The 13822-nt window shown below is 46.2% G+C and overlaps 1 protein-coding gene across 1 annotated transcript in view; it reads right to left on the bottom strand.

Moving 5' to 3' along the window:
• Positions 1-6582, bottom strand: part of LOC136612728 (neurogenic locus notch homolog protein 3-like) — a 79614-nt gene extending 73032 nt beyond the window's left edge. Inside the window, exon 1 of the mRNA XM_066593346.1 lies at positions 6453-6582. Within this exon, the coding sequence (XP_066449443.1) occupies positions 6453-6531 (79 nt within the window). The 5' untranslated portion in view covers positions 6532-6582. The remainder of the gene's footprint in view (positions 1-6452) is intronic.
• Positions 6583-13822: the final 7240 nt, after the last annotated feature.

The raw sequence follows: 13822 nt of genomic DNA, 5'->3' as shown, positions 1-13822 counted from the left end.
ATTGCTTCATGGAGGCGGGATTTAGGAATTGGCTGAGTCACTGCATCGTAAGTTCATAAATCCCGCCTCCACTAAGCGATGGCTGTGATTGGTTGAGCACGTGTGATCAGCCACCGCTGCAAGGAGGTGGGATTTATGAATTTGCTAAGTTACAGCATTGATTGGCCAATTCATAAATTCCGCCTCCACAATGCAATAGCTGCGACTGGTTCTCAAGCACTGCTCAGCCAATCAATGCAGTATTTGATGAATCAATCAGAACATCACTTCTGGGAGGTGAGATTTATAGATCTCCTAACCAGGAAGCTAACTTCTGTGGGCACCCAAGGACTGTAGCAAGCACGCTGAGCTCCGGAGAGCAGCGGAAGGACCCAGACCGAGTCTACTAGGAAAGTATAATAAGACATCCCCCAAAATTAAGACAGGAGAAACGCGTTATGAATGAAGGCGGGCATCCAGAAGCGATCTCTGGCCACTTAGTCTCCATTCACTGAGGGATCATAACTTCTGGGACGGCTGTCGGGCACTTGAGTCGTCCGATGTAAAAGGGCCCTAAAAATTTTTTTAATCTTATCATGTCTTTATGGGTTTGTCAAGTTTTAGGATATGCGTTTTTGGTTATGTCATTTGTTTGGGATCAAATACATTATGTATATTTTTGATCCATTTATGTATCCATATTTATACGAACTACTTACCTAACCCATTATTATTCCTGACCTACAAATAGCTGGGAGTCAGCAGATCGTCTTGTACTAATCTGCATGTTTAGGTTTCTTAAGATTATATTTTATGAAGTTGTAGCTCAGTTGTCCGGCTACCGGATAGCATGCCCCCTATAGTGCCCACTGTGTCAATATAGGAAAAGGAGCTGTACTAGCCAACATCTGCTGCCGCTAGCCAGCGCTGCAGCCTCTCTGTGCTCCCTGTATTTGCTGCAGCAGATAATGTCACCAGCAGTCAGATGACTGTTGCAGCCCGCCGCTCTTTCTCCTGGCATCAGCGCTTACGTCCAAGGCGCCATGATGCCAGGTGTTTAGGACAGCAATGCTACAGCCTCTGATTGGCTGCAGCAGTAACCTCACTTCCAGGACGATAACGGTCATCCCAAGCAAGCGTTCGGCTAACAGCCATCTACTGTCTATGGCCATTTTAAGTCTTCATAGAAAACCTCAGCTATTGGTTTGGATGCATACAATAAGACTAGGGCCAACAGTGGTCACGAGATACCTCAACATTATAAACATGGCAAAACCCTGTATGGTGGCATAAAATCCCTAAGGAGTCCTCCAGGCTAATTCTATTGAAGACCTATACTTAGACTAGGTCATCAATAGTTAACCACTGGTGACCCACCACTAAGGATCTCCAGCAATCAGCTGATCATCCAGCCCGCTGTCAGTGTGGCGGGCCCTGACATGGAAATATCAGAAGGTTGTACTTCCATTGGAAGCAATGGGAGTGCTGCCTGCTATTACACTTCCAACCCTGAAGCTGATTTCAATGGGAGTGAGGCCCTCTATGATCCTCCACCCTTCCGCCCCAATGACGAAATCCAGCCCCACTGCACTGACAGCAGGCCAGACGATCAGCTCATCACCAGGGATCCTAAGTGGTGGGTCCCCAGCAATTAACTATTGATGACCAATCCTGATAGTTCAATAGAATTTGCCTAGAAAACCCCATTTAAACCCTCAACTCAAAGCGTTGATTCTTAGGAAGCCAAGATTGGGTGACCGTTGGCCAACAAAAACCCAATTACACGGAGCTAAAAAACACCAGATATTTTTTTTTTTTTTTTAACTCTAAATTTGAGGACTCGCATGATATTAAGGAGATAGATTTCTCCAGCAACTCTGGTCTTATCGAAAGGAAGATCATATTTTGGCACAAGCGAGAGGGCAAGGATTCTTCTTAGTGAATGAATCCTCTTCTGCCTTGTGTCTACATCCAATCCTCCTCTTGATTAAACAAAAAGGCATAAAAGAGAAGGGATCTCGAGAACGGGAATGCGAGTTTGGCCTTAGTATAGATTTTAGTCGGATCTGAGGATCTAGTCATTGAGTGCCCAGATTAAAAAGACTTGGCCCACATTACTACTTATGTAATCCGACCAAATCCCAAGAACTATAAAACGCACCCGTCCTCACTTTTTGAATTTCAGCAGAATACAATGAGATGATGGTAATATTTGCAAACTTGATACAACTTCAGTTTATTCAACCATGATATCAAAACCACAAGATATGCGGGCACCTGCAGACCCAGTAAAGTCTTTCTACAGAGTAGAAGAACAGGCATGGAGATCAAACAGGCTTTTTTCCAGGATTACAAATGACCATTTCAGCCTTGTCTGCCTATGCAAACCCACGAGAGATAAGTCTAATGTATGCAGTCATTTAAGTAAACAGACAAACACAAGATAAGAAACTCTGGGAAAAGAAAGGCAGTGCTACAGTTACAACAAGTATCTGCTGCGTGATTTATCAGTCCGAAGTTTATGAAAATCGCTAATGGCTGCACAAACAGCGACAGGAAATGCCACGGGGCAACATGCGACAAGGACCAGACCAAAACTAAAAGAAGTCATAGGAGTCAACGCTCTAGTTGTTTCATCCTTGTCAAGGGAGAATTACGAATCCGTTGAATGTGAAGAGTTGACGGCATTGGAAGTGAGTCTTCGACAAGCGGAAACTGTCCCATATAGAAGGACAATGAGGCAAATTATAAAACCTGCGGCAACTGGATACCCATCAAGACCAGATCACTCAGACAAGGTTTCCATTAAATGAAAGCTTCAAGCCAAGGTTTGTTCTGCCCTTAAAAGATTGACTTTCCAAGTTTTTGCCTCTCTCAAAGACAATGCGAGATGGGAACATGAGGATGGCAGATGTTCCTGCAAACAAGAAACATCCATCAATGGTATGGCCACCACCTTCAGGATGCCACCAGACTTAGTCCATGGACCATGCCATCATGAAAACTACACTTATCTACGGCTGCTCTATAAAATACATATCAAATATTTATTTGAAGATGGTATTCAAAGAGATGATCACTCGAGAGAAACTAGAAGAGATGGAGAAATATCAAGCAGTAGGTCAAGGCAAGAAGGCCAAAATGGGTATGAGAAGACCACTCGAGCGCAGTGTAGGTAGATTTCATAAAAGAGGTCCACATACAAGAAGGACTGAAAAGTTCAAGAATAAGAGAGTAGGTACAGCCAGAAAGAGCACTAGATTAAAATTGTGGAGGGGGTCAGGGAAAGCGATAGGAGACCAAGAGCCTACAGAATAATAAGGAGCCCAAAGAGGAGACGGAGTCAGAAAAAGGCCCAATGCCCATGGATGCATTGTCGCTGCAGAATTTGCGGCCAGATGGGGTCTCTGGGGGGGCACAGAGTCCGATTCCGCTGCAAGATTTCGCAGTCAGAATCCAACCCGGCTGCAGGCATGAGCCTAAGAAGGGAGAAAAGAAAGGCAAAGTGAGAGAGGAGTGAGAATAGACAAGAGGAGGCCTGCAAGGGTGAGACAAGTGGGGGATCTACAGGGGAGCATACTCATAGATGCAGACAGTGGTGGAGGAGGGGGTCATGAAGATAAGACCACAGACTCAGTGGGAGTGAGCAACTTTAAAGAGGTCAAAGGGCAAGATGACAGAGACAACAAAATGGTTAAAATCAACAGAGGACCAAGTACAACCTGGTGGAATGGGGGAGGAAGATGAAAACAGGCACCAGAGGAGGGCAAAAGCAAACCGACTGAGATGAAGCAGTTATTTTACTGGTGACAACCCAGAGTGGAGGTAGGTAAGGAATGGAGGAGTGATCTGGTCAAGACGGAGGTGTTCCAGAGCTAGCTTGCCAAGATGACCATGGCAACGGGAAAACTAATCAATCATGGTCAACACAGAGCTAGCCATAGACCTTCCCAAGATGACCGAGGCAACTGAAAACTAATCAATCATGGTCTACCTATGGTGGAAACGTCTTAAATGTTCTTCAGAACTTCATAAAACTCAAGAAAGGGGTCAGAAACCTAGAACTTTTTTTTGTACCATCGAGAACTGGGCTTTTTTTTTTCGATGTGGCAAACCCAGCTTCTCATCTAGTCGGGGGGAAAAAACTATGCCCAACTTATTAAGACTTAAAAGTTGGCACACGAGATAAGAACCAAAACCATGGAAGAGGAGAGCAGCTGGGTAGCGGGGAAGGTGGGGGCACAATGATAAAAATGCCAAGGGAGTATGGTGTGGGGCACCAGAGAGGAAAACGGTGCAAAGAAAAATGGGGTCAGAGAGGAGGCAGAGACACACAAGATAGACAGGCGGGCAGACAAGTATCGAGCAGCTGAGAGAGAACAAATAGGTGAGAGATGTGGAAGAGAAAGGGGGAGAAGAGAGCGGCAGGAGGTAGCAGACAGATTTGTGGGGGCAGTTTGGGAAGCGTCTACCCCCCTCCCCCTTCTCCCTTATCCCAATTGTTATCACACAAGAAAAGTCCCTTCTCTCCCTGACTACACTCTGCCCTCCTCCCCCTCTCCTTCCCTCAGCCCTGAGGGAGAAGGAGAGGAGGGAGCGAGAACCAGAGGGGGATGGGTGGGAAAATTCGGAAAATGGGATTGAAGAGGGAAAGAAAAAAAAAAGTCAGTACGACGGAGGAGCAGCCTCATGTATAGAGCACAAAGGATCCCACACATCCAGCTGCATCCAAGCCCAGACTAAAGTCCAAAATCAAAAATACATGAAAAATCACAAACGGAGTTTTATCCATTTTATCCGCTCGCTCTCCCTGAGCTTAGTGAGTCGAGATTTATCAGCAGAACGCAAACACGTTAATTAGTGGACTGCAACAATGTATCAAAAAAAAGGTCTCCGTTGCCCAATTAGGGATTTTCGACAATAGCCACACTTGTAGCATATTCGATGTAGCAGAGCCGAGCAACTCATCTCAACAGACTTCTTGTTTTGACACAGGACTGCAAGTAAATGTAGCAAACAATGGCGCTTCAGCTCTGCTACATCTGCACATCAGTTACACTTGACGGACTCACCCAGAATTCCTTTACATAAATGCCAATAAGGGTCAGACCGGGCATTGGCCAGCAGACATTGATACATAGCAACTAATCGGGACTGTCGATAGCACCATCGATCATGTGACCACCGGCTATCACAGCAAAACCGCCATATAGTCTGCAGATCTGGGGCCACCAACACTTTTTGGGTACCGAAACGGATGACAAATACGCTCTACATTCCATATACCGCGATGGCGTCAAAATCCAAGTGTACGAACGCAACACAGAAAAAACAATCCACTGCACCCAAGAACGCAAAAACGGCACCCGCCAAACTTTTTTTTTTTTTAAATCGCACACACTTAGACAGGCGCTATAAAAAGTCGCACATTCTACCGCCAGTAGTTAAAATAGAAGACACGAAGATAAACAAAAAAATAAAAAATGAATAAAAAAAAAAACATTGCCAGGCCTCCGGCACACTGGCGTTCATCTGATCGGTTTTACCGACAGCAATCGCCCATTTGAGTCACGGAAGCCATCCGTGCGAAAATGTAGAAAATAGAATTGGCCTTATGTCCGTTTTTTGTGGACATGCAAAACGGATGGCACACGGAGTTAAAAAAAAAACAACTGACACAAACCGAATACGGAGATGCACACGTATAAAAAAAAATTGCGCACACGTAACGCAGATTTTTTTTCGCATCTCGCCTAAACAATATATTCTCTATAAATGGGATTATACAGTAAACCCGTCACACCAGGACCGCTTAGTAGTAACTCCAAACACAACCTGCGACTCCCCAGCTGATGCTAAACTCGAACTCCCATCCCAAGCTTGCTGGGAGTTGTAGTTCCACAACAGCTGGAGAGCCCACCGTGGTTGACAGGTCTAACGGTGCAAAATGAAGATGAACACCTGCAGGAAAGGAAATCGGAGATGAGCCCCGTATGAGATTCTAATGGATCACCTGAGCAGATGCAGGCGCTGACCCCCAGCGCACAGCAGCCCCTATATACAGTGTCTAATGACTTCCTGCCCATAGGGTCCTGCTAAATCTCTGCGCCTTGTCATGTGTGGGAAACTTAAAACCAGTCATCGACTGGGAAAGGTCACCCGCATCGCTACGCAGGAGCGCCGAGCAGGGATATAGATGCGTATTGTGCAAAAAACGGGCAGAATAACTTTTTTTTTAATTGCGCCCTGTAAGTTTTGCGGAACTTTTTTGCACCGATTTCCATTTTCGGCAATTACATCGGTGATCGCCACTTTTATGGGATTAGGAACCTGTTACAAAGGTTCCATAGGGATTTACATGAAGTTGCAGAGCAGCAGAGACGTGTATGCAGTGTGAGCGCACAACACAATGACATGCTGTGCCAGCCATACCAACACATGCCTACGTGGATACCCGGGCACACTATACTCACCATAGACGACTCCTCCTCCTCCCCAGCTCAGCAACACCGCAGAGACCCACATGAATCCGTATATCCCCGGCCGCCCCATGCTGCAATCCTCCCCGGGGGAGCCTCCAAACCCGGAGCTCTTCTTTCGTCCGGTGACTGAGCCACACTAATGTGGGGGAGTGCTAGAGTCAGCCGAGCGCAGACTGAGCCACGCCCCGTACAGAACTCCAAACCAATCAGCAAACACTGAGAAAAGACATTTCCCCAATCACCGCCTTGAATTCTGTTTAGACCACGCCTCTTTTCACGCCTTCTTTGTTTATAACCCTTCTATCATTATACGCATATTTTCCCAGTAAACTACAGTGCTGAAGGGGGCGGAGTTACAAATCACGGCTTTGAGCACGCCTCTAAGTTCCATTGTCCAATGAAAGCGTAAATGCTACTTCGGAATGCGTTCTAGAACGAGGAGGGGATAGCGTCTCCTAGCAACGTGGGAGGAGAGAGCTGAGATTCCAGCACAGCACCACGTGGGGCGGCTAGTCTGTGCTACAGCTCAGTCTGGGCGCTATTGTCCGCCGTGCTGTGGCCTGTGGTCGGACTTTAGCCCTTCCCGCCATGGCTTAATGTCAGGAGGAGCTTTGTTTCAGTGTAGCAGAGCCGGATAAGGAACCCCAGGGTTCTATTCCGAGCTAATATATGTAGTGAGGTGTCAGTGAGGGTTAAATATTAATCTCCTGGGATTATATTCTAATATTACATCCTCTATGAGGTAAAAAGTCTGGCCCTCACCTGAGGCGACCTTTCCGCTGTGAGAGATGCCAGGGCTTTGGCCATTTTCTGCCTCTGTAAATAAAAATGTTTCCACTCACTGACAGCAAGCAGAGATCTTGAAAAAGTAGTAGTGTAAAAAAAAAAAATCTATAAAATTGACCAATCCATTAAATTGGGCCATATTTATACGGGTGGGTCAGTGAAAACTACAGCACACTTGTTTACCCGCGATTTTTAGGCGTGTGCAACGCGTTTTTGGCGTTACAAATGTGAGAAGTAGAGCATGCTGGGGTCTTTTACACGTACATACCTACACGCTAGGTTTACACGCTAATGTGAACGGATTAATGAAAATCCATGTACTTTCATTGACTCCATTCACCATGTGGCCGTGCGTCGCACACGTAATACGTGCTTAAATCACGGTCGTGTGAATGAGCCCAAAGGAATGGGTGATTTTCCCCTGCGAACGCGCTCTCCTATATAAGTCAGATTGTCGGCCGGCGCGCGGATCGCAGCAGTGGGAACCAGTAAACTGGAGAAATCCAGCACCGGCTCCCCGCCACCTCACATGAGCACATGCGAAAGACGCTTGCGTAAACGCAGCGCATTGGAGCCATGAACAATGCGCTCTACCGCATATTGCTGTAATTTTTGCGCTCGCCGTGCCGTGATTTTAAAGGCTATTCAACCCAATGGGCTCTTTTCCCCGTGGGTATTGAGTGCGTATTTGTGCACCCCCCATGGACTTCTGTGGGGACCTTTGGTGCGCAAATGTGTTCAAAAGTCGAGAGTTTTTTACGTGCGTACGGGCAAAAAATGAACCCATTGGATCAATAGTCCCTATTCTCTGCGTATTGCGCACAAATACGGTCGTGTGAAGAACGCCTAGGCCAGTTTATGGTACTTAAGGCCAGTGACAGGTTCCCTTTAAGTGAGCTGAAAACCGAGTAGCTTCAACAAGTGCGCAATTCTCGCTCACTAGCCTGGACGGCTTCTGTGATTACACGGTCCCCTATAATCACGCATTTGAGCCATTACTTGAGCAACTGTCAAACCGTGTAATAGAACTATTAGATCTGCGTCACACAAGCATATTTGGGCACGCAAAATTTGCGCACGCAATACGCAGGGAATCGGACCCATTAATTTCAATGAGTTCGTTCAAATGTGTGTATTTTTGCAGCACATTTCAGTCGCGCAAAAAAAAACAACCTGCGGCAATCTCTATTTTCCTGCATATTTGCGCAGCCAAAGTTCACGTAGAAGTCACTGGGGATGCGCAAATGCGTGGAAAATGTGCTTGGAGATTCGCAAAACATGACATAATTGCGGAGGAAAAAACACCTGGAACTCATTAATTTAGCCGCTTCAATTAGTGCGTATTTTTTTGGCTGCACGCAAATGCAATCCTGTATGCCTGACTTTTTCGCTCTGAATGGATCTTCCACCACAGATGTGAATACGGCCTTACGTGGATACATGATACACTAGTGGGAGAGAAACCCCGTAATGACGGGAGTGTTTCAGAATGACCAGTCGCCTTTTAGTGATTTTTTGCCCATGGTGGTTAAATGGCCCTGTTTCTATTCTTTTTGCAGCATTTTTTGTGACATAGGCCGCCCGCAGACGGCCGGGTCAGATCCCCCTGCGAGAATTCTCGCAGCAGGATATGGTCCCATGCCCCTGCAGAGACTTGCAGCTTACCCACTCCCAGCGTCTTCATCCTCTGCTATGCGCCGGCTACCGGCCAGTCGGCGCATGCACAGAGCGGAGCCGGACCGTCACCAGTGAACTGGTTGCCTGAACCGTGCAGGGATTGAACCCACAACCTTCAGGTCGTGAGCAAGAGTTTAGGACTGCGTTCCACATTTTGTTGTGGTTTTGGACTACAGGGCGGCTTAGTTTGACGTTGGCAGTGGACTTGTTCTTTTTGATAAATATATCTCTTTTATTCTATAATTTTTTAACTCCTGCTTTCCTATATTTTTTGCCCAATATGTCCCCCATGATGTCACATAAGACCACCCGGGGACATTCATAATGCCATTTTTTCTTATTTCAGTTTTCCATTGTAACTGGGGCATCCATGGGATGACAATAGAGCCGAACTGGATCAGCTAAGACTCGGTAGCCCTATCATCCTTGGGGTCACCGATGATCACGTGATCGCCGGGTCCAATAGAGGGAACGGCACTGCGCTTCCTCTATACACTACATAACACTCATTGAGACTGAAAAACAAAAGGCAAAAGCAGTTATAAACCACCTCTGCCTTCTCCTTGGGGTCCGCAGCTGTCAGAGACACATTCTTAGATGTCAGTCATTGTGTTACTATAGACAGGTACAAGCTCCCTTAGGCTTGTAGGCTAAAGAAAAAATGTGTGAATGGAGTTGGCTATTATCTCTATGTAGGCTGACAGATGCTGCAGAACTGTGGATTTCTGCACTGATTACTAATAACATATGATATGATGGTGTAGGTCTACAGCTGTGACTAATAGTAGCTAAATAGCAGACCACAGTTTATTAGTAATCAATGCAGAATCCAGGGGATTCCAAAAGGTTCACTTACTTTTTTTTGCAACTGGATGACTTATAATAATATCTATTTGTATAACGCCAACTTATTCTGCACACTTTCAAAGCACGGGGGAAGACAAACAATGCAACAGCTACGCATAGTATTACATTTTTGGGAAACACATAGGTGGGGGACCCTACACCAACTAGCTTACACACAACATGGAGGAGATGTACACGGTAGGCAAAGTGGGAATGTGGGGTGTCATAGGTAGACAATAGTCCAGGGGTGCAGTGGGAGGGACAGAGGGCATATTGTAGGGGTGGAGGGGGAATTATGAAAACATGCACAAAGTTTTCAGTCCCCCAAAACTTTAAGGCCAGTCTCATACAATGCAAATGAGTCTATCAATATGTGTTTGAAGCGAGGAAGGAAACTGAAGAACCTGGAGCCTCGGTTGGATTTGTCGTCAGGACCACTGTGCTGTTCGTCTTGACGATAAAGTTACTGCATTTTAACTCGGGATCAAACTGACCTCTATTATGAATTGATTTGGCCACTTTTTGTTCGAAGGTACTCCCTACAATAGTCTGATGCAAGGAGGTCAATTGCTGAAGGCCCATTTAGACCCAACGATTCTCGCTCAAAATTCGCTCAAACATGTCTTTTGAGCGATAGCTGTTACGTCTAACTGCACGTACATCATGCAGTTTTCGTGCTCGATTCGTTCCACGCTCAATTCTAGTTTTCCAGCTTGTTTTCCGCTGGTAGTTCACAACGGGAAGTGAGCTTTAAGCGCAGAGAACAATGCAGCTGTTTGCTTATGCAAAACAGCTGTATTGTTCGCCGAGTGATAGCGGCGGTGTCTCGCTCTGCTTGCATAGCTCTTAAGCAGCTACTTATCTACTATAGACTATGCAAAGATGATCGCTCAAAAGTGTCACTCAAACGTTTGAGCAACGTTTGAGCGATCATCTGTCAGTGTAAATAGGGTTTAAGACCCCCAGTGATCAACTTTAATCAGAGAGAAAATCTGGCAGCAAGTATTCAATTATCCTACAGCGCTACTGCAGGAGAAATTGTGCATTACACAATGAATGTATTAATCATTCAAACCAGGACTGTACCATTGTACTAAGGTAGTGACTGCTGTCAACTCTCTCCCTCCCGCACCTAGCTGGCTATACTCCGCCTCTCCCCTGATGTCACTGCCATTAACTCCGCCCCTGACAAGTGTGCTCACTGTTTTAGGATGTGGCTGTCATTTTATGGGGACAGTTTGACCTAGGGCTGTCACATTGTAATGGAGCACCAAGGTTATCATTCTTTTTTTGCGGTCTCTTGGGCTGCCACTGTTTATTGGGGGCACTGTGACTGTCACTCTTAGCATTAGGAGGCGTGCCCACATGTAGCGCATCACATTTATTATAACGTACGCCTTAAACTGGCATGTATTATGGCAGAAACCTACACCAGCTCGGAGCCGGCAATGGTTTTCAGTCTGGCGCACAGAGGTCCTGCCAGACGTGACAAATATATTAATAGGCTTGCTGCCACCAGCTGACAGTTTACTTAGACTGGCGTATGAAACAAAACACTGGTCTAAGTAACTATGCCCCAATGTTAACTGGGAACTCCCGAGAGGTACTAATGCCATCACTGCCTCACTAAATTGGGCCTTATAAAACAGATAGTCACAAGTCTAGATAAGGAATGATCAGCCTTCAAATACCCCTGCCCGGGGCAAAGGTGAAAGCAGGTGTCTTCATCAGAACACAGATAAGTAAGAAACAAGGAATAAGTGCAGGGAATTCACCCAGAAGCATGGTAGTGAGGGGAAAACAGGTTGGAGAAGCTTTGTCAGAGTGGCTTGGGGCTTGCTGGTTGAGACTTAGGAGAAAAACTGCAGCACAATAGGCTGCATGTTAGTCCATATCCTTCATGCTCATTTTCATACGTTGTAGAACATGGGAGGAAGGTAAGTGCTTCCACCAGGATATACAAGGTGCATTCAAGTTCTAGGGTCTTCTAATTTTTCTTTAAACTACTTACCGCTGAAAGTATTGTCACTAGAGATGAGCGAGCATACTTGCTAAGGACAATTACTCGATTGAGCATTGTCCATAGCGAGTACCTGCCCGCTCGGCAGAGAAGGTTCGGCTGCCGGCGCGGGTGAGCGGTGAGTTGCGGCAGTGAGCAGGGTGGAACTGGGGGGAGAGAGAGATCTCCCCTCCGTTCCTCCCCGCTCTCCCCCGCCGCTCCCCGCTCGCTGCCGGTAGCCGAATCTTTTCTTCTGAACGGGCAGGTACTCGCTAAGGACAATGCTCGCTCATCTCTAATTGTCACTTCTCAACATAGTTCCCAGGAGCACAAACTGATAGAGACTGTATTACTATTGGCTTCCAGTAGCACACTGCTGCAGGTGTGGGTTGATTTGGATGGATGACGGTGTGGATTTCTCCAGCCAGCCAATCACTATGCATCTGCATATATAAATACCAGCCCCTCTTGCTAAAGGGTGCTGGTTATTAGCCTTGTTGCATTATTCCTTTTTAGAACGCTAGTGCTTGGAGTCATGCATGCTGTATGGCTAGTTTGTGTCATTCTCCCTGAAGATGGTCTGGACACCTGATTCCCTTGTTAGCATGTTCTGCTGGGCTCCAGCTCCCTTACCCTTCTGTCAGGTGTGGTTACAGATATCAGATGTCCTTTATGCTGTCAGATGGGTGATGTCTAACACCTTGTCCCTTCTTCATCAGATCAGTGATGTTTGACGCTCTGCCCCTTATGTGTGTGGGTGTGGATGTTTAATCTATGTCTTTTTTTGGTATATGTATGCATGCCTGAGGATCTGGGTGGGATTCCCTGTATCTGTAGGTGTGCAGACACCTGGTGTGAACAATGTCTTGTTCAGTGCCTGTTAGCTGGTGTGCAGACACCTGGTGTGAACAATGTCTTGTTCAGTGCCTGTTAGCTGGTGTGCAGACACCTGGTGTGAACAATGTCTTGTTCAGTGCCTGTTAGCTGGTGTGCAGACACCTGGTGTGAACAATGTCTTGTTCAGTGCCTGTTAGCTGGCACTGAACAATGTCTGTTATGGTTCTTTTACATGGGACGAACTGTCTGGCAAATGATGTCCAGCAGCTCCTCCCAGTGATGCTCGCTCCTGTGTTGTTATACAGGATTGAGGATCGCTGGCATTCCTCACACTGCATCCGGATTGGAGAGAGTGTTCTCTTCCTGCCAGCCTCCATTCACAATAAGCAGACAGTCATTCAAAAATGAATGACTGCTGTTAACAATGCACGGCTCATCGTTCCGTTTTCTGCATGCAGAAACGGAACGACTGTTTCAGTCGCTGCATGCTTTTCAGCGGCAGCTTGAACGATGATCATCCTGTGTAAAATGGTTATTAGTTGGTGTGTAGACACCTGGTGTAAACTATAACTTATTTGGAGTGCAGATACTTGGTGTGGACAATGTCTTGTTCAGTGCATGTCTGTATGTGTGCAGACAACTGGTGTGTTTTATGTTGTATGTTGGAATTCCATGTGTCTGTAGATGTGTAGACGCCTGTTGTGTTTTATGTGCTCATCTGGTGTTCCTGTCTATTCCTATCTAAATCGAGACAGGTGATCACTAGGTTGCAGCGTGGGGCCGTCCTTATTGGGATGATCGCCCCACTTGTAGGCAGGGTTCCCTTTCCTGGGTTTAATTATCTAGTTAGTGTAGGGGCAAGATAACAAGGACCCTTAACGTGGGCTTGTAAGCTTATGTGCTTTGGCCAAAATATTAACTAATACCTCATACTTTTTTATATTCCGATCGGTCTTGTTGCTTTAGTACATTGCAAAGTATTTGGCCAAGTGGTGTAGGGTTTATGTCCCTGTTTTCCCTTTGTTACTTGCATGTTTGGTGTGAATGGTGTTCAGTCGGTGTATATTCCTTCCCCTTCAGCCTTCTATAGATTAAGTTCTTGTAGGCAATTAGGCCTGCACGAACGCAACAGTCTCCCTCTTGACATATATATTTTTCACAGTGTCGATGCAATGATTGCATGGCCGTTGCAAACACTGATGCAAGAGTGGCACAA

Source organism: Eleutherodactylus coqui, chromosome 2 (assembly GCF_035609145.1).
Source record: "Eleutherodactylus coqui strain aEleCoq1 chromosome 2, aEleCoq1.hap1, whole genome shotgun sequence".
Classification (NCBI taxonomy): Eukaryota; Metazoa; Chordata; class Amphibia; order Anura; family Eleutherodactylidae; genus Eleutherodactylus; species Eleutherodactylus coqui.
The sequence above is the reverse complement of the archived record's forward strand: the minus strand, read 5'-3'. Positions and strand labels throughout refer to the sequence as shown.